The 22,145-nt window shown below is 39.8% G+C and overlaps 1 protein-coding gene across 7 annotated transcripts in view; it reads right to left on the bottom strand.

The window, feature by feature from the left end:
- KANTR (KANTR integral membrane protein) overlaps nucleotides 1-22,145 on the bottom strand; it is a 70,834-nt gene that overhangs the window by 27,095 nt on the left and 21,594 nt on the right. Inside the window, exons 3-4 of one of the 7 annotated variants that reach the window (XR_008708624.1) lie at nucleotides 12,235-12,481; nucleotides 8,785-9,973 (exon numbers count right to left, since the gene is read on the bottom strand). The exons of 3 other annotated variants lie outside the window; for them this stretch is intronic. Coding sequence is in view for 2 of the 4 variants with exons in the window: in XM_055565103.1 (XP_055421078.1) it covers nucleotides 21,057-21,287 (231 nt within the window). In the remaining 2 variants the exon portion in view is untranslated. Of the gene's footprint in view, nucleotides 1-8,784; nucleotides 9,974-12,234; nucleotides 12,482-18,934; nucleotides 22,106-22,145 lie in introns of those variants that run through there. 3 more of the 7 variants (XR_008708626.1, XM_055565103.1, XM_055565102.1) reach the window with 3 other exon arrangements.

Genomic DNA, 22,145 nt, shown 5'->3' with positions numbered 1-22,145 from the left:
CATTGGGTACTCAGAAGGGAGGAACCACCCACCCAGAGGCTACTGAACTGCTTGGGTGCAAATCCTGCCTCCATGGATTACTGGCTGTGTAAATTTTGGCAAATAACTTAATCTCTTATAGTCTAGATCCCATATCTTTCTAATGAAGGAGGACAGTAGAATAATAATACCTACCACAGAGGGTTATTGTGAGAACTAAAAAGATTATATGTATTTAGTAGTTAAATAAGATAATTAAATAAGATTATGTACTTAGTATGGCTTCCCTGGTGGCTCAGCAAAGAATCTGCCTGCAATGCAGGAGACTGGTGTTCCATCTCTGGGTCAGGAAGATCCCCTGGAGAAGGGAATGGCTATCCACTCCAGCATTCTTGCCTGGAGAATTCCATGGGCAGAGGAAGCTGGCGGGCCACAAAGAGTAAGACACGACTGAATGACTTTCACTTTCACTTCTTTTCCTGTATTTAGTGTTTGGCATAAATCAAGTCCTCAGTAACTGTTAGCTGCCATTATTATCATTAGATGTTCTCAGTCCTGGTGCTTGGGCTCCCAGAGCTGGAGCAAGACTATAGCTCAGAGGAAACATCACCTTGGCTGTGGCTCCGATTCGGAGGACGTATGGGGGTGTGGAGAAAGGGGTGGGAAGAGGGCTTGGTGAACACATGTGCTACTTTGGTTTTTTGTTTTGTTTTTTTGGTTGTGCTGCACGTCATGTGTGGTCTTAGTTCCCCGACCAGAGATAGAAGGGATCAAATCGGTTCCTCCCCTGACCTCTGTGCAGCGGAAACGCTGGGTCTTAACCTCTGGACCGCCAGGGAAGTCCCTCTATTTATTTTATATAGTTGTGACAAAAATAAACTATACAGTATTAGAGGAGACAGTAAATCTTTCATTTGTATAAATAAACTATTTTCACATTTTAATGACACATTCGATCATCTTTTTTGGAATATACATTTTACATAAGGTTTTATGCTGGAAATGGATACACACAATTCCTGATCAGGACTTCTCATAATCTCTTCAAAATCTTGATTGTGGCTATTAATGAGAATTTTTTTTTTCTCAAGTAGGTGGTGGTAAATGGAAAGGAAAAATTTATGAGTTTTTTTCACCATTAGCCAGAATTTCTATTTCATTCTTGAAATCATTTAAATCCAGTTGAACATTTTAATGGTTTTTAAATGATGATTCCTTCCTGAAGTTATTCACATTATTCTACTCCATTAAAATTTTTGTCTTTATGATTCAAATTATAACAGCAACATTACCAAGGGAATAACTTTTAACCTCACTTTTCCAAAGCTCCAAAAACTTTCCAGAGTTTTTGCTTTGAACCCCCAAAACTCTGTCAGTTCACATTAACCTCCTTTCACATGATCCTTACAAATTTCTATAAACTATATTCAGGGACCAAAAAATTCAGCTAATCTCTCCACAAATCTGTCAGGTACCAATTGACCATGGAAAAAAACTTTCAATTTTTATTGTGGCTCACAAACTTTTGAAAATATTCTTCCTCTGACTCAGCTCACACACACTTATGAAACAACCGAGAAGAATGTTCTGAGCCCTTGTCTTTATACAACGTTGAAAACAGGAGAGAGGTTAGTACCTTGTATTTCATTTCACCATACTGATAGTACCATTTCCCATGGAAATCAGATCAAAAGGCAAACTCTTACAGATGAAGGCTCCTCTGTATAAAACAATATATTACTTAAATCTCAGCTTTTCAGGACATCTTCCTGTCACCATGGCCTCACTCACTACACAGACTTGTTTCAAAATGTTCATAAAAATGCAATGCATGATCCTGGATTGAGTCCTTTTGCTATAAATTTTAGGCTATTATTAAAATAACTGGTGAAATCTGGATGGGATCTGAGAATTAGGTGATAGTGATGGATCGACATTAATTTCATGACATTGATGGGTGAATTGTGGTTATGTAGGAAAATATCCTTGTTTGTAGAAAAGCACATTGAAATATTCAGAAGTGATGGGGCACTAGGTCTGTAACTTGCTCTCAAATGGTTCGGGAAAAAAATTCTCTGTACTGTTCTTGCAACTTGTCTTTGTGATTGCTCCAAAATAAAAAGTAATTCATGAAATATTTGTTGGAATAGTTTAACACAGAATCATCTGTTTTGTATTGTTGCTTCTCTCAAACATTTTGTATACAAATCAGACATTTAAGCTGAGGAATGAGGGCTTGTTGGGCATTCAAATCCAAATTTGAGATGATCCTCATGAAGTAAGGCTTCCCTGCTGGCTCAGTGGTTAAGAATCCGCCTACAATGCAGGAGACCTGGGTTCGATCCCTGGGTCAGGAAGATCCCTTGGAGAAGGAAATGGCAAACCACTCCAGTATTCTTGCCTGGAAAATTCCGAGGAGGAGCCTGGTGGGCTACAATCCAACAGGTCACAAAGACTTGGACATGACTGAACGACTAACACTCATGATGTAAACACCATTCATGGACGTGGAGATGGTTTTGGAGATATGATGACATTGCATCTTTACCCCAAAAGTCCATTATGATATTGTGATGGTTACTTTTATTTTTCTATTTATTTATTTTTGGCTGTGCTGCATGGTTTGCAGGATCTTAATTCCCCTCAGCAGTGAAAGTGCCCAGTTCTAATCACTGGACCTCCAGAGTATTACCTTGTAATGGTTAATTTTATGTGTAAATCTTACTGGGCCATAGGGTGCCTAGATATTTGTACATTGTTCCAGGTGTGTATGTGAGAGTGTTTTTGGATGAGATTAACATTTAAATTAGCAGACTGTAAAAAGCAGATTGCACTCTCTGATTGAGTGGGCCTCATCCAATCTGTAGGCCTGAATAGAACAAAAAGGCTGACCCTCCCCCCACCCAGGTAAAAAAAAATCCTTCCTCCCTAACTGCCTTCTAACTGGGACAGCAGCTTTTTCCTGCCTTTAGACTCAAAGGAAACAATGGCTCTTCCTGGGTCAGTTGGCATTTGGGCTGGAACTACACCATTGATTCTCTTGAGTCTCCCCCTTGCCAACTCATCCTGCAGATCTTGGGGCTTGTTAGCCTCCATAGTTTTTTGTTTTTTGTTTTTTTTTCTTTTTTTTTTTTTTAAATTTTATTTTATTTTTAAACTTTACATAACTGTATTAGATTTGCCAAATATCAAAATGAATCCGCCACAGGTACACATGTGTTCCCCATCCCGAACCCTCCTCCCTCCCCCCTCCCCATTCCATCCCTCTGGGTCGTCCCAGTGCACCAGCCCCAAGCATCCAGTATCGTGCATTGAACCTGGACTGGCAACTCATTTCATACATGATATTTTACATGTTTCAATGCCATTCTCCCAAATCTTCCCACCCTCTCCCTCTCCCACAGAGTCCATAAGACTGTTCTGAGCCAATTCTTTCTAAAAAAATCTCTTTATCTATATATACACATCCTATTGCTTCTGTTTCTCTGCAGAGCCCTAATCCTGATTTTGATAATGAAAGCAGTCTAAAGGAACAGAATTTTAAGAATGAATTTCCGAATTGGTTCTGGGGTTTCTTGAATTGGCTTTGTAATCTGATTAGCGTTTTGAGACTGGTGGCTACTTCCCTAGTGTCTCAGATGGTAAAGAATCTGCCTGCAATGCGGGAGACTGGGGTTCAATCCTTTGATCAGGAAGATACTCTGGAGAAGGAAATGGCAACACGCTCCAGTATTCTTGCCTGGAGAATCCCATGGACAGAGGTGCTTGGTGGGCTACAGTCCATGGGGCTGCAAAGACTTGGACATGACTGAGCAACTAACACACACAATGACTATCCCAGTAGTAAAGAAAGCACTGATATTCCATGAACTGCTCATAGAGATACACAAACTATTACCAGTGGATACTCCTAATCAACTACTCATAAGAAGCAAGGATCTATATATTTTTGAACATTTTTCTTAAATGAATGAATATAATGAGATTGTCTGGTTGCTTCTAAGGTTGATCTACAAAGTGGGGAAAGTCAAGAAGGAGCTCAAGAATTTGAAATCGCGGCACAAGAGGCACATAAATGACCTGGCAGGTTCTAGGTGTGCCCTGGAGGTCCTCATCTCCTGTAGTTGCAGGACTGAGATTGCTGGAAGTCAAACCCAGATTCTCACCCTGCAGCTGGTTGAATTTCAACACAAGTTGAACGCCTGGTCTTACAAGGTGCCCCCTATTAAAGTGAGAGAGAACTGATTGGTAAGGAATAGGATCCTGAAAGTTGGAATGGGGAGGCCAGGTCTCCTACAGGAACACTGCCAAGAGTTCATACTGTTCATCTTTCTCTCAGCCTCCACAAAAGGACCCAGAGCTTTTACTAGGGTAACTGTGCATTGAGTAACAGGGAATAATCAGATCTCTGGGGGGACTACCGGACACTGACTCTGAACGGACATTATTTCTAGGAGACCACTGTGGCCCACCAGTCAGAGTATGGGCTTGTGGAGGTCAGGGGATCAATGTAGTTTTAGCTCAGATCTGTCTCACAGTGGGCCGCATGGGTTCCCAAACCTATATTATGGTTCTTTCCCCAGTCACAGAATGCATACTTGCAGTAGATCTACTCAGCAGCTGGCAGAATCTCTACATTGTTTCCCCGATCTGTGAAGCGAGGGCGATGCTGGTGGGAAATGCCAAGAGGACGCCACTAGAACTGCCTCTACCCGGGAAAATAATAAACTAAATGCAGTACTGCATTCCTGAGGGATTGCAGAGATCAGTGTCACCATCAAGGCTTTAAAAGATGAAGGGGTAGTGATTCCCATCCCATCCACATTCAGCTTTCCTATTTGGCCTGTGCAGAAGACAGATGATCTTGGAGAATGACAGCAGATTGTTGCAAGCTTGAGTGAGTGGTAAGTTGCTCAGTTGTGTCTGACTCTTTGTGACCCTGTGGACTGTAGCCTGCCAGGCTCCTCCGTCCATGGAATTCTCCAGGCAAGAAAACTGCAGTGGGCTGCCATTTCCTTGCAAGCTTAACCAGGTGGTAACTTGGGTTGTAGCTGCTGTACCAATGTGGTTTCATTGTTTGAGCAAATTAACATATCCCCTGGTTCCTGACATGCAGTTATTCACGTAGCAAATCATAATATTTAAGTCATGGGATGTCAAAGAGAAGAGGAGACATCATACAAGGACTTTACCTCCTCTTCTGGGGAAGGGGTTAATTCATTTTTGCTGTACACAGGACAGCTGTATCATGTTAAGTAGAAGGATAACCTTTGTATTATCTTCATTTGGAAATTAAGTATAATTTAAAGAGATGCCTATGAGTGTCAAGTTGACAGGGGGTAAACTTGTGATGGTTAATTCTATGTGTCAACTTGACTGGGTCACAGACTGCCAGCTATTTGGCCAAACATTATCTTGGGTGTTCCTGTGAGGGTCCTTTGGGATGAGATTAACATGTGAATTGGTAAACTGAGTAAAGCAGATTGCCCTCCCCAATGTGTGTGGGCCCCATCCAATCTGTTGAAGGCCTGAATAGAACAAAAAGTCAGACTTTCCCCAGAATAAGGGAGAATTCTTTATGCCTGACTGTCTTTGAACTGGAACATCAAGCTTTTTTCTGCTTTTCGATTTAAAATGAAACACTGGCTCTTCCTGCTTGCCCACTCACCCTACAGATCTTGGGGCTTGTCAGCCTCTGTAACTGTGTGACCTAATTCCTTAGGTCTATTGCTTTTGTTTCTCTAGAGAACCCTAATACAGATTTGGAAACAAATATTTTTTTATAAATTAAATCTATTTATATGTAAGGTTCTCAAATTTGATATTTAATATTAGGATGCATTAAGAATACTTAAAATGAACTTCACGAACACTTAAAAATCTACATATGGTAAATGAAATATTAATTTCTGGTTAATTTGATAACGAAAATTCTAAAAATTCTAAATATTCAAAATAAATATTATACTCACATAATGAATATATTCTGAATAACAGTGTTTTTAAAGTGGTGTGCGTGCTAAGTTGCTTCAGTCGTGTCCGACTATTGGTGACCCCATGGACTGTAGCCCATCAGGCTTCTCTGTCCACAGGATTCTCCAGGCAAGAATACTGGAGTGGGTGGCCATTTCCTCCTCGAGGGGATCTTCCCAAACCAGGGATCGAACCCTCGTCTCTTCTGTCTCTTGGCAGGTGGGTTCTTTACCATTAGCACCACCTGGGAAACCCTTTAAAGTGGCAAAGGCCTATAATCAGCCCACTCTGACTTAATTATATGATACCATTATTACGTTTTCATATTTTTCTAAAAGTAGACGATAACTCAGTATAAAATTCCATAAAAAATCAGCATATGGTTCACTGTTAAATGCATATTTCATTTGGCAAGGTACTGCCAGACAGCCCTTCAGCATGGCTGCCCAAATCTACACTCCCAGGAGCCATGCAGGTGGGTTTGTAGGTCCTTACAGCTTCATCAGCACTGGGCATTATCCTGTTTTCTAATTTTGTCAGTCTCATAAATGTAAAGTCAGATCTCACTGTTATGTTAACTTCTCAGATTTCCAATATCTTGAATACCTCGTCATATACGCTCTTGGCTTTTCAAATTTCTTCTTCGGTAAATTGTCTATTCTGTGCTTTGCCCAACTAGTGGTGGTGTTTTTTGTTGATTCACAGGAAGTCCTTGGATGTTCTAGATATTAAATCCTTTGTTGATTTAAACATTGCAAATATCTTCTCCTAATCTGTAGATTATCTTTTACCTTTTTCCCGTGTCTTTCATCAAGCACAAATCCTTTAATTTGATGTAATCAAATCAATCAACTCTTTACCATATGAATTATAATCTTGCACTTTTATCTAATAAGTCATTCCAAGCCCCTAGGTCACAAAGATATCCTCCTATAATTCCTCTTATAACATTAGAGTTTTATCTTTCACATTTAGGTCCTCTATCTAGAGTCCATTTTTTGTATGTGGTATGAGGTAGGGGTCTGTTTTTATTTTTCTCCAAGTCATGAGTCAGGTTTTTAAACACCTTCAACAAAGCAACTGTCCTTTCTCCATTGATCTGTTATACGCTAGGTTCCTTTATATCCACAGGTCTGCATTTATGCTGTTCTATTGGTCTACTTTTCTATTTTTGTGCTAATGCCACAGTTTATATTACTGAATTCAAAGAAATAAGAAAGAAACAATGGTAAGGCAGAAATAAATGCCATAGAGAACAACAGACAATGTCTTTGAAAAGATTCATAAGGGAGACAAATCTCTGACAAAGAGTAATAAAAAAAGGGAGTGGGGGAAGAAAATTACAAAAACAAGATGTAGAATGAAATTCTTTTAAAAGAAGAATGATGAATGATATGCCAATGAATTTGAAAACCTGGATGAAAAGGATACATTCCAAGAAAAATGTAACATGTTAAAATAGACACAAAAGTGAGGTCTTGAATAGGCCAGTGAGTATAAAGGAAACCAAAATGGTAGTCAATGAACTCTCCTTCTTCACCACTACTTGATTTCGTAGGTAAATTGTAGCAAACTTTCAAGTTTCTGATCTTATGCACAATAACAAAAGAGTGAAACTTATCCATTTAATTTTTTGAGCTTAGTGCAACCTAGATTGAAAAACTAGGTAAGAATCCATGAAAAGAAAATTCTAGGGCTGTTTCATTTATGAAATGAAAATCCCCAACAAAATGTTAGCTAACAGGCATTAACACTGTATTCAAAAATATAGATTATTACCAGGTAGAGTTTATCCCAGGAACATCAAACATTACCACATAAATGGTCTAAAGGACAAACGCCTTTAGATTTTTCTGCATCAATTGAATTAACCATAAGATTAGTTCAACTGATGCAGAAAATAATTTGATATATTCCTTTTATGTTGAAGTTAGTGCATTATCTTGATTTTTAAGAACTGTGTAGATGGGTTCCATTAGTAGCAAATTTCATTTCAGGAAAGTAGAAGGTACATTGGGTCTGATGAGTTGAGACTTCCTGCTCTCAGATGACACTGAGGCATATTGAGGACTAACGGAACAGTCTAGTTTCCTTACAGATGCTGGGGCCTGGGAAGGGACAGTCTAAGTTATTAGTTGTTGATGGTGGGCGAAGGCAGTTTTGGGGAACTGGAGTGTTCTGAAACAAGAGAAACCAAGAGATGCTCAATCTCAAATGAGTCTGAGATAGATTCATGGAGAAAATGAGGTGGGTTCAGAACTCTGAGATGAAAGGGGTGACATATTCATTAAAGTGGTGTGGGTTCAGAACGTGGTGGCAGACCTGTTGGCTCTTAGAAATAAATTGCCTTTCTTACCGGGAGGACAAGGCTATTGCATACATTCTGAGTTGGTATTAAGATGCCATGTTTGAGTGGATAGTAAAATGGTGGCTCAGATGGTAAAGCATCTGCCTGCAGTGCAGGAGACCCGGGTTCGATCCCTGGGTTGGGAAGATCCCCTGGAGAAGGAAATGGTAACCCACTCCAGTACTCTTGCCTGGAAAATTCTGTGGACTGAGGAGCCTGGTAGGCTACAGTCCATGGGGTCACAAAGAGTCGGACACAACTGAGCGACTTCACTCACTCACTCACTGTACAGCACAGGGAACTATACTCATTATCCTATGATAAACCATAATGGAAAAGAATATTTTTAAAAGAATGTATGTATATATATAGATGAGATGGTTGGATAGCATCACTGATTCAATGGACATGAACTTGGGCAAACTCCAGGAGATGCTGAGGGTGAGGGACAGGGAAGCCTGGTGTGCTGCAGTCCATGGGGTCTTGAGGAGTTGGACACACCTGGTGACTGAACAACATACATATATGTATCTGAATCACTTTGCTGTACAGCAGAAATTAACACAACACTGTAAGTCAACTATCATTTTTAAAGATGCCATGAGGGTGGGCTTGGGGAGAATGGATACATGTATATCTATGGCTGAGTCCCTTCGCTGTTCACCTGGAACTACCACAACATTGTTAATTGGCTATACCCCAATACAAAATAAAAAGTTCAAAAGAAAAATAAGATGCCATGTTTGAGGAGAACATTGATGACAGGCTCTTTGGGACAGAAAGGTAATTATACGCTGTGTAATTTTTACAAAAAAATATTTGACCGCATCGAGTCTTACTTGCAGCGTGCAAGGCCTTTTGTGGGGTGCACGCACTCTCTAGTTGTGGTTGGCAGGCTCAGTAGCTGCAGCTCGCAGGCTTAGTTGGTCCCTGGCATGTGGAATTTTCCCAGACCAGGGATTACACTCGTGTCCCCTGCACTGGCAGGTGGATTCTTACCACTGTACCACTAGAGAAGTCTGCAAGGAATATTTCCAGTTGATATGTTAGTAGACACATGGGTTAAGGCAGGAAGGCACATAACACAGTAATAGGGAGCCATTTCATAAGATTCGGGATAATTGGCTTTATCTCAATTTCAGTTCCAGTAAACAAGTTTAATGAGCAAACTGAGCATGGGGAGATTAGGTGGAACAGGTGGCCTTAATATTGAGGGGGAAATGCGTATTTGCCCATCAGTGGAGATGGGGATGCTAGGATTGGGAGCCAAAATGAAATATTGTGGCCAGAAGTGAGCTGAGTAGACTCGGTGTTACCCTCATGATTCTCCTCCAGGCTGAAGATGGCTGAGGTTTACACAAGCACTCACTTTCCCAACTGCTGGGTTTTGTTTCTTGTTTTTAAAACTATAGAGGCAATTTCTTTTCCCTCTTTTGCCCTTATAAGAACATGACTATAATCTCTTGCTTTCTCCACTGGTTTTTTTAGTTTTATTGTGAAATGGGCTGATGCACCAAGCGTTGCATTGGAATCCTTCAGGAACACTGGGCAGGAGTCCACAAATCAAACCTTGGAGAGATGACCACTCAGAGGGGCCTTCAAAATCTTCCGCCTTGGGAAACCTTCTGTAGCAACCCTTTATTATAATAATCTTCATGTGATTTGACTTTGCACCTGTTGATTTTGAAAAGATATGTAAGGCCCAGCTGCTTTATCATATTCAATATTAAGGGGCAGAAGGCAAAGGAAACTGTCATTATCTTTGACCACTAGACTGGATGTCTTTTATTTATTTATTTATTCATGCATCCCATTTTCTCTTCATTCTCCATTTACATTTCTAACCCTCTGCCTCCATAGGCAGATATTCTAATTTGTTTATTGTTATTCTCTTTGATTCTGTGTGTTCTGTCAGGTGTAAATGTTATTGGGGTTGAAAACTGTGCTTCTTCAAAAATTTTAACTGCATTCAACATATAGAAAAGTTTCCAGAACTTATTTGTACTGTTTGTTGTGTTGTTTAGTTGCTAAGTCATGTCCGACTCTTTGCGGCCCCATGGACTGTAGTCCGCCAGGCTCCTCTGTCCATAAGATTTTCCAGGCAAGTGTACTGGAGTGGGTTGCCATTTCCCCTTCCAGGTGATATTCCTGACTCAGGGATCAAACCTGTGTCTCCTGCACTGGCAGGTGTATCCTTTACCACTGAGCCACCAGGGAAGCCATTGTACAGTTTAAGGAAGAGTAATAAAATATCCAAGATTCAGAACTGGAACTTTACAGTATTTTAGAAGCTGCTTTGTATCTTCCTTTCCCCAAGGAAACCATTATCTTGACCTTTATGTTCTCATTCTCTTGCTTTCCTTGAAAGTTTTGCCCTAGACAATAATATCGTTTTGTTTTGAAAATGGGTGTGGCCAGCACACACCTAGCTGGTTACTAAAGTTGCTGTTGGGTGAAGATGCCCGAAAGCAGGTAAGCTGAACCGAGTCTCTTGGTCATAGTCTGGCTTCAGCTTCCCTAAGAGTTTATGAGAGCTAAGTCTGGGAAGGTCAGAGGGTAAGGTCACATGTGAGTTCAGGGAAACACACATGGCTCACCACAGTCAGGGCACCAGCAGGCTGCTGTGCAGACCAGAAAAATTAGTTTGGTAACAATTTGGTAAAACATATCGTCTGGTAACAATATGTTTGACAGGAAGTGGGCCCCTCTAACTTTTCTACTTCTCATCTCCCCGTGACCTGCCCCCACTTCCCAGCATGGGCAAGAGTAGAAGACAGCAGATAATTTGTTCGGTGGAATGTATGTCCACATCTGATTGAGGCTGTGCAGTGCTTGGAGGGAGGATGTGCAGGAGCTTCAGCAGCATGTGGTCAAATTAGTACAGATAAACTACAGATACACTGAGGCAGGTTCGCCTAGCATTCTGTCCCTAGGATAACAGAGGACAGGTGGGGCTGTTTCCTCCTTAGTGAAGAGCAGATGCTAAAGGATGAACACCACAGAGAGTAGGTAAACTAAGACAAAGGAATACGTGCTTTCTGTTTATTTTTTCCTTTCTCCCTTGCTTGTTTTGTTTATTCCCTATTATCCACACCCCCGTTCCATGCCAAATCCTGCTTCACAGGCATCTCTTTGAATGTGTTTAACTTATATCCTTTTAAGGGGCTTCCCTGGTGGCTCAGATAAGAATCTGCTCGCAATGCAGGAGACCCAGGTTCGATCCTGGGGTTGGGAAGATTCCCTGGAGAAGGGAATTGCAACTCACTCCAGTATTCTTGCCTGGAGGATTCTAAGGATAGAGGAGCCTAGCGGGGCACAGTCCATGGCGTTGCAAAGAATTGGACATGACTTAGCGACTAACACATACCACATACATATACCCTTTTGAGTTCTTTTAAGATGAATATTTGGTATATATGTGCATGCATTTGTAACTTATGAGAATAGTGTTTTGTTTTACAGCTTATGATTTTTCATCCAGTGCTACTGTAGATCACCAGTATTGCTCTGTGTATGTCTAACTCACTGATCTAACTGCTGAAAGGCCAACTATGGAGTGTATCCCCTGGTGACAGCCAGAACGACCCTAACTCCCCACTGTTGCAAATCACACTACAACAAACATTCTCCTGCCTGACCTGTTATGGATCTGTGTGAGAATTTCTTCAGGTGGCACATGAGGATATTGACTGGATTATGTATTGCCACATTCATCTCTGGGATGGCTGCCCAAGTCCCTTCTATCATTAGAAGTGCATGAGGGTCCTTAACCTCACATCCCTATTACAGGACATGGCATGATTGTTGTTCAGTTGCCAAGTTGTGTCTGACTATGCAACCCCATGGACTGCAGTGTGCCAGGCTTCCCTGTCCTTCTCCCTGAGTTTGCTCAAACTCATGTCCATTGAGTCAGTGATGCCATCCAACCACCTTACCCTCTGTTGCCCCCTTCTCCTCTTGCCCTCAATCTTTCCCAGCATCAGGGTCTTTTCCAGTGAATCGGCTCTTCACATCAGGTGGCCAAAATATTGGAGCTTCAGCTTCAGCATCAGTCCTTCCAATGAATATTTAGGGTTGATTCCCTTTAGGATGGACTGCTTGATCTTCTTGTGTCCAAGGGACTCTCAAGGGTCTTCTCTAGCACCACAGTCGGCATGATTGAGCTTTCTAAAATTTGGCCATCTATGAGATCGAAAGTGAAATCTCATAATTTCATTTTGTAGTTTTTTTATGATAACCAATGCATTTGCACATCTTTTCTTATGCCTGTTAGTTTTTTGTTTTCTACTTCAGCAAATCGCTTGTTTGTATCCTGTGGAGGCCCCTCTACTGTTTTTCCTATGGTGGCTCTATCGACAGGACTGATCCTGTAGGAAGGCTGGACCCTAACCAAAGCTTCTGTACTCTGTTTCAGGTTCTGCAGTGCCTTTATATTTCTATATGAATTTAATTAAAAATTTTTTTTTAATTTTATTGGCTGCATGGTATGCAAGATCTTAGTTCCCTGACCAGGGATCAAATCTGTGCCCCCTGCAGTGGAAAGTCTTAATCATGGGCCACCAGGGAAGTCCCTCCATATGAATTTTAAGATCACCTTGTCCAATTCTGCAAAAAAAAAAGCCTGCTGAGACTTTTATAGGGATTATGTTGAATGTACAAATTGGTTTGGGAAGAATGGACATCTTAACAATTCTTAGTTTTCTGACCCATGAACAAGGTGTATCTTTCCATTTAATTTGGTCTTCTTTCAGCAATATAGGTGTACGGGTCTTTCTGTCAGATACATTCCTAATTCATATTTCTAGATGTTATTATGCTGAAATTTTAAAAATTTCTATGTCCAATTGTTCATTGCTATATACAGTTGGTATATATAATTGTTTTGTGTATATTGATCTTGTATCTTGCAACTTGGGGAATTATTAGTTCTAGTAGTTTGTTGTTTGGTAGATTCAATTGGATTTTCTACAAAGAGTCACATCTTCTATAAAAAATATGGTTTTATATAACTATAAAAATATAGTTTAACTTCCTCCTTTCCCATCTGAACGTCTTGCCTTTTCTTCTCTCTCTTTCCTTTTCTTATCTGATTGCACTGGCAAGAACGTCCAGTACAATGCTGAACAGAAGCGATGAAACCAGACATCCTTGTGTTGCCTCTGATGGTGGAGGGTAAAACTTTCGGTCTTTCACCACTAAACGTAGTGTCAGCTGTGGATTTTTTGTAAATGCTCCATGTCAGGTTGAGAGGTTCCCTTACATTCCTAGTTTTTTCTTTTTAAATCAGGAATGGATATTGGATTTTGTCAAATGTTTTTCTGCATTTATTGCAATAATCATACAGGATTTGGAGGGGGGTTGTTAACATGATGAATTGCAATGACTGATTTTCTAATGTTAAGTCAGTCCTGCATTCCTGAGATAAACTCCACTTGGTTATCTTTCAAAATATATTGTTGGATTTGATTGGATAAAATCTTGTTTACAATTTTTGCATTTCTTGAACTTTCACTTTTGACACTTTCCTAAAATATGCCTCCCCACCAAGCACTTACTTTCAGTATGACTCACTCCTCCTGTTCATATCCTCTAGATTCTGTCTGAGATAGTTACTAAGGCTAGGAATTTCCTTAAACTCAGAGGGGGCCCAGAAGAATTTAGAACAAAGACTGAAAGCATTTCTGATGTGGTCAGTCCTACCTCTGAGAGTGTGATTCAACTCCTGACAGTAAACTTGCTTTCCAACAGACTCATGTCCTCAACCTGAAGAGCCATCACACCCTTTAAAAAGCCTCTCAGTACCTGACAGCTTAGTTCCAAAAGAGAATTATTAAGTGCTTAGGAAATCCCTTACCCTAGATTGCCTCCCCTGGTGGCTCAAACAGTAAGGAAGCTGCCTGCAATGCAAGAGACCCGGGCTAGATACCTAGGTCAGGAAGATCCCCTGGAGAACAGAATGGCAACGTACTCCAATATGCTTGCCTGGAGAATTCCATGGATAGAGGAGTCTGGCGGGCTATAGACTATGGGGTCGCAAAGAGTCAGACACGACTGAGCGACTAACACTTACTTACTTACCCTAGATTAAGCCTCACTATCAGTGATCCCCCATTTGGTATTGCTCTGGTCCAATGAGGAAATAGCCAATGTGGGTCATCTCTCAAGAGGGGTTTACCCTTAAACCCTGCTTCCTGTTTTCCCATTGAAGAATCCTAAACCATTCTGACTGCCTAATGAACTTGATATCCCGCAGCCTAAAGTACCCAAATAACCCCTCTAAATTCCCAAATTTGTGTTTTTTGAGAATGGTTTTCATTTCTAAGAGTGCTTACTACCTGCCAGTCTCTAAACACATTAGATATATTTACTCATTTAATACCCTCAATAACTCTGTGAAGTAAGTACTATTAGTATCCACATTTTTATAGAAGATAAAACTAAAGAATATAGAGGTTAAATGACTTGTCCAGCTATGAAATGGCAGATCTAGGATTTGAAGCCAGGCAGTCTGGCTTCAGAGTACTGCACTACCATGCTATCAAGTGACAGGTGCGGCACTGACGCATGCTTCACAGTACTGGAGCCCCTCCCTCAATATCATATAAACTCCAAGTCTTCAGAAGATGTTATGTTTTTGGTATCTGTGATGCCTCTGGCCACATCCGGTAGCCAGTAAGTTTCTCCCTGATACCCAAATACCCATACTTAGAAACAAAAACTATGCAAGGAAAAGAACACTTTTTTTGAAAGACACTATTATTTAATGTCCTCAGAGTGACAAGAAAAAAATACTGCATTCATGAAGCAAGATCAAGAAGCTATACAAAGAAACAGTCAAAGAACAACAACGATGAAAAGCCCTTAGAGTTAAGCAACAATCAAAGAAGGATCTTCAAAACAGCAAGAGAAAAAGAACACTTGAAAAAAAAGGCAAACTGACAACAGACTTCTCAACAGCAACAGTGGAAATCAGAAGACAGTGCCATAATATTTTATAAGTGTTAAGAGAAAAAGAGGTAATTCAGAATTGGGGACCCAGCAAAACCTATCTTTCAAGAAGAATAAAATATAATAAAGGCATTTACAGATAAATACAGAATCAGACAGCTTCCTGTTAAGAGATCTGCACTAAAGGATCTAAAGTATTTATTTCAAGAAGGAAACTTATCTCCAAAAAGGAGGTCTGAGGTTTAAGAAGGACAGTGAGCGAATAAAATAGTAAATAATTATTTAAACACTGACTGCACAAATAATATTGTTAATGTCCATCTAGTATACATGTTAGTATCTTCCTTAGAAAACAAAGAACTAAAATAGTAGACAAACATAACATGTAAATTGGGAGACATTAGTATTTGATAAAATCCTTGTATTGTTTGGGGTGGGGGATTATGATACTATTTAGACTTTACACTGAATATTTATGGTAAATTTTCTAAACTAACCACTAGAAAATCTCTGGAGGGACTAATCAAGAAAGAGAGAAAAGGCACAAATAAATAATATGAACAACATAAAAGATAAAGCAGAAATTACACAACAAGAGGATACAATTAATTTGAGAATTTAGATGAACTGGACCAACTAATTTATTTACTGGATGAGCCCTCTAATAACTTTGACCAGACAAATATGGTAGATGACCAAAGGTGCAAAAATCCTAAAGAATTTATTAGCAAAACAAATCTAGGATGAGTAAAAAAAGATTTAACATAAGATGAAAATGTTGGGTTCATTCCAGAAATGCAAGAGCCAATTCACATTAGAAAGCTCCTATAACAAGGTAGCCCTGTGGCTCTGAGGGGCCGGCTCAGTCCTCTTTGTCAGCCTTAGAGAGAGGGGGAAGCTAAAGGTAGGTCCCCTGGGGAGGGGGGAGTCTCTTGAGAGGGCAGGCTGGGGAGGGGTCTGAGGCTTGTGAAGGCTCCCACCTCGCGTATATACCCTGTTAGAAGAACATACTCTGAGGTAGGTGCAGTAACTTCATTTTACTAAGGCTTTTAAAAAGGTTAGGAAACTTGACCAAGGTCCCAATGTTTGTAAGTAGTTGAGCTATAATCCAAATCCAGGTTCGTCTGCTCATGTTCTTAACCACTAGGCAATTCTCCCTTTAATACTGGTGTTCAGTAAATGGTGGTCAGGTGCCAAGTACCTCACATATGCTTTAACACCCACAACTATTCAAGGTGGGTATTCAACTCATTTTACTGATGAGTAAATTGACGCTTAAAGAGAGGACAGGTGACATGGCTAAGGTCACACAACCAAGATATGGGGGCTCCACACTTTGAAATCGGGCTTGCCAGACTCTACAACTAACTTGTCCTAGATTATTAGACGTATGAATTAATCCTAGAGGAGGTTAACCCTAATGTCCGAGAACAAGATAGGCAGGCCCTGTCCATTCCCTAAAAGATGAATAGTCTTTATGTCATGGTTGATATCAGGAGTCAGAAAAACTCCTCTCCACGAGATCTCTATACAAGTTGTTGAGGGAGACTCCATAACCTCTAGGACAGTGGGAATGACCCCAGCCCCAGGGGAGGTACAAAGGAAGCAGGTAATATAAACACTATCATCTATTTAAGGAATACAGGAACGTTGGAAGCTGGTATGGACAAGTTTGAGGACAGTTGTGTCCAACCAACTTTTCATTACTTTTCTGGAGTTTACAGATTAGCATGTCAGAGGAGGTCACAAACTCCTGTCAGAATTTTGGTCTCCTAGAATGACCTCACAGAAAAAAAGGTGAACACTGAATGCAATTAGATTGGTGTACAGCACATTGTTTCCCATCTTTGGGCCTTTGCATGCTGTACCTTTTGCCTGGACTGCCTTCCTCTCCTCTTGCTAGTCATCTAGAAGATTCCTACTCATCTTTTTTAGAGTCAGTTCACGTACCACCTCTTCCAAGAAACCTTCCTTGGTACCCTGAGCTGGGTTGTGGGTTTGATAGGGGCTCTCACAGTCTCTTGTATCGTCACTATTACTGCATTGACCACTGCTCTGAGTTGATGGTTCTGTGTCTGAGAACACACCTGTTCATCTCTGTGTCCTCAGTGCGGGACAGGAGGCCTGATAAATACTAGGTGTCCAGTCAACTTTGCTGCAGTGAACTTATAACTAGTTGGCTGGTTAAAACCAGTGTGACAATGATTAATGAACTGATGTTGGCCCAGAGAGGGTGTCTCTAGGGGCATGCCACAGGGACCTGTGTGTATTGACAGCATTCTGATGAAATCAGTGGGTTACAAAAAGCCAGGGGAGTAGGCCACACATTAAACAGAATTAGTATCTAAACAGTCATGGGTAGACAGAAACACTGGAGCCATGCTGGCCCACAACGGGGTTAGGGGAAAAGCCAGGATTAAAACCTCACAACCTGTTGTAGCCTTTACAATGGAAAAAAATTTTCTGAACTGAAACTTACCTCCCTGAAGTGTCCAGCATTATGACAGCACTTACTATGTTCCAGGCTTTATACCAGCGGCTGTACCACCACCCCCGGCCTAAATACTACAGAAAAAGCCTAATGGGGGTGATCTGCTTGGCCTGGGGACCAAGAAACAGTTTCTCACAGGCTGGAGAAAGGAGGATCCTAGCTGGGACCAAAAGGCCTAATGAGAGCAGTGGCTTTGGTTTTCACCAAGTAAACAGGTAGGCATGACAACACAGCAGTCTGAGGGCTGTTTGAGAAAGAGGCTGGTTCACCTTCAAGAGCCCAGGGTATAGGGCCAGTCATAAAGATGGGGTCTTGTTACTACCCTATCAATTCTGAACCTGCTTCTCAAAAGAATCCAGAAGCTATCCTCACTGCTTTTTTACAGCCCCTATCCTTCTGAACAATGACACTCGAGCTCCTCGGCATGGCATGAAAGGCCTTCATGCCTAGTTGAGTTCTCAATGCGTTTCTCCCTCTATCCTCCACATTAACTCATTCATTAATTCACTCAGTTTATTCCAAAAATATTTATTGAATGTCTATTAAATATGACTATGCACTGTTCTTAGCACTAGAGAGACAACTATGGACAAAACAAGAGTCCTTGCTTTGTGAAGTTTACAGTCTATTGTGGAGAGACAAACACTGATCACAGTAAATAAATATAATATATCAGGTGGTCATCAGTGATTTGTAGAAAAATATAACATAGAGAAGGATAAGGGTATAGAAAGTGCTGGTGAATGGGGCTATTTTAGATATGTCAGTCAGGGAATGCTTCTCTAGGGAGGTGACATTTGAGCATACTGGAAGTGACTGGGTAAGTCATCAGATTATCTGGGAAGAAGCATATTCTAGATGTGAGACTAGCAAGTATAAAGGCTCTGAAGTTGGGAGGCGGGGGGTACCTGACATGCTTAAGGAACACAATGTGGTTGGAGAACAGTGAGTAACGGGGAAAGTGGAAGATCAGAGAGGTGATGGGGACCAGGTTGTGTAAAGGGCCATGGTGAGGGCTTTGGCTTTTATTCTAAGGGAGCTGGGAGCTATGGGAGAATTTTGAGCAAAGGAGGGACATGATCTGATATGAAATTTAAAAGAATTTCGGAGAAGAACTAGTAATGGTATTAGAACACTGGGCAAAAGAAAAAAAATCCAGTTACTAAGAAAACAAAAAGGCATACAACAGAGGATATGTAATCCAACTGTACTATGTAGTTGGATGTGAACAATATTTATAACACCATACTTAGAGAGACAATGATTACTGGTTGAATAATAATTGTATAAAATGTTTAAAGAAATAATAAACACAATCACAAAGATGAGCAAGCAACAAGAGACTATTAGGGATGACTGGGAAGATTAGAAAGTGAAATACATGAAGTTTGTATAAGTGAAAAACATAATTCTTGAAATAAAAAACTCAGTGGACAGATTAAACAGCAGATCAGACACAGTTGAAGAGAGAATCAATAAGCTGAAAGACATAGCTGAAGAAATTGCCTAGAATGAAGTTCAGGAAGACAAGATAATAGAAAACATCAATGAGACATTATGAGATATGGAAGATAGAATGAGGAGGTCCAAAATATGACCAATGGAATTCTGAGAAAGAAAATATAGAAAGAATGGAAGATAGGCAATATTTGAAGAGACAATGGCTGAGAATTTCCCAGAAATTATGAAAAACATAAACCCAGAGGCATGAAGAACATCTCCAAAGTATAATACTAAAAAAGAAATACATATGTAAACACTGATAGAATGAAACTGCAGAATCCCCTGAATATCCAACCCCCAAGAAAAGAGAAAAAATAGCAATTAGACAGATAGTGGACTTCTAATATTACCTATAACAAACTATGTTTTAAGAATGAGAATAAATAAATTCACATATAATAAAGACTAGGAGAATTTAACACCAACAGACATGTACTCTAAGAGCAGTTAAACACTGTAATCATAATGAAGGAAAATGATCCCAGAATGATGTCTGAGATGCAAGAATGTATGCATGTAAATCCAAACACATACTATCTATGTAAAATATACTAATGATGTTATATTAGTGAGGTTAGGGGAGAAAAAGGAACAAACAAACATACTCAAAAGAATAACATGTAGTTACGATAGGAATAACTAGAGCTGAAGGCTTCAAAGGTTCCTGAATTCTTCAAGAGGGAGGTTAAAATACTGTTCAACTTTAAACCTTGTAAGTTAAACATGTATGGTAAAATTTCAAGGATAACCACAGAAAGAATGGGAAAAAAACTGGCAAATTGCAAAGAGTAGGAAGGAAAAAATTAATCAAAAAAGCAAACAAACAAATTTCAAAACTATAAAAGCAGGCAAAAAAAAGAGGAAAATGAAGCATCAAAAAGGTGGTAGTAGGAAATAGAGGTTAAAAAGTATGGTGGTAGAAACAAGTCAAAATATATCACAATAAATGTAAACAGACTAAAGTCATCATTAAAAAAGAGATCATTAGATTAGACTTTTTAAAAGGTCCAACTATATGCTATTCCCAAGAGATATAATTACAGTATAAAGGCATGAAAATGTTGAAGAGTAAAAGGATGGAAAATTATATAACACACAAATCCTAACAAGAAGAAAAATTTGTGTTGCTATATTAATGCGAGATAAAACAGACAGGAAGAATGCATCATCAGGAATAGAGAGGGTCATTACATGCTTACCAGGAATATATAACAATTCTTAATTTGAATATTCCTAATAAAATACTCTCAAAAATAAAGAAAAAAGAACTACAAGGAGAAATAAACAAATCACCATCATAACTGCATATTAATATACCTTACAATTATTGGTATATTGTTACCAAAAATTCAGTTTATATATAGAAAATGTGAACAATACAATGAACAAATTTGATAACAGACTTATATAGAACTTTGTATTCAACAATTAGAGAACATACAGTCTTATAAAGCACATAGGAGACATTCAAAAATATTGATCACTACTAAGCCATAAAACAAATCTCAATAAATATCAGTTTTTAATCACACAGATCACATCCTCTGACTATAATGCAATTAAGACAGACTTCAGTAACACAGAGATAAATTTTAAAATCTCCAAATATTTAGAAACACACTTCTATATAACTCCCAAGTCAAAGAAGTAACCATGATGGAAATGCTGAAGTACTTGGAACCAAACAGTAACAAAATATGACATATTTGAACCTGTAGAAAAGCATTAGTTAGAGGGAAAGTTATGTCCTTAAATGTGCAAATAAGAAAACAAGAAAGGCTGAAAATTAATGAGCTCAGTGTCAAATTTAAGAAATTAGAAAAATAACAACAAAATAAATCCAAAAAATGTGGAAGGAAGGAGATCAAAAAAGATAAGAGCAGAAATTAAAGAAATAGAAAACAAAGACAAAATAGAGAGAAGCAACAAAGCCAAAAGCTGGTTCTTTGAAAAGACTAATAAAATAGACAAACCTCTGGTGAGATTGATCAAGAAAAAAAGTGAGAAGGCACAAATTACCAATATTAGCAATGAAAAAGGAGACATAACTACAGATTGTATACAGCAGAAAATAAAAAAAATAAGGAAACTTTATGCCAGTCAACTTGAGAAGGCAGACAAAATGGACCAATTCCCAGAAAACTATAACTTAGCAGAATTGATTCAAGACGAAAAAGAAATCCTGACTAGTCCTCTATCAAATGAAGCAATAGATAAAACTCTTCCTACTAAAAAACAAACACAAGAACAAAAAATAACAGGAGACAAAATTTCCCAGTTGATAAGTGGATGACAGGTAGGTGAAAAAATACTAATCCCCTTAGACCTGGAGTGTCCACATAGGACCTAAGGCAGTGGAGACCCTAGGCAGGCCACTTCTCTCTATGGGCAGCCTCCTGTTGAGATCCTTAGAGGGTGGCCCTTAGTGAAATGGGGTCTGACAAATCCCTTTGCAGTCCCTAAAGGTGGTGAGCATGAATGACTAACATCCAGCACTCAGTTATAGCACTGCGCTAAGCGGGGCCAATGAGGAGCTCTAAGACTTGGACAGCCTCTTCAGTAGCCAGCTTCTGTAGTCTTCTGCTCACTGAGGACAAGGGGCCCGTGGCGCTGCTGGAGAAGTCTGTGTTCCAGTTGCCAAGAAATACCACACACGACCCAAGCTGTGACTGGATAGGGTGGGGCTGGGTGCAGGGAGGCCAAGCAGAGGCTTCTGGAGAATGTAGCTCCAAGGAGAAGCCCTGAAACTGTCTTCACGATATCAGATACTTCTATCCGTTTGCAGCTGATGAGCCCTTTTAATGGTGTCCAAGCTAGCTGCAGGGTGATGGTTCTAACAATGATGCATGTTCTGCAAATAAGAGCTTCATCATTATTTTGAAACAGTTAATACAAAAGAGTTCA

The sequence above is a fragment of the Bubalus kerabau genome, chromosome X (assembly GCF_029407905.1).
Source record: "Bubalus kerabau isolate K-KA32 ecotype Philippines breed swamp buffalo chromosome X, PCC_UOA_SB_1v2, whole genome shotgun sequence".
NCBI classification, from domain to species: Eukaryota; Metazoa; Chordata; class Mammalia; order Artiodactyla; family Bovidae; genus Bubalus; species Bubalus kerabau.
The sequence above is the reverse complement of the archived record's forward strand: the minus strand, read 5'-3'. Positions and strand labels throughout refer to the sequence as shown.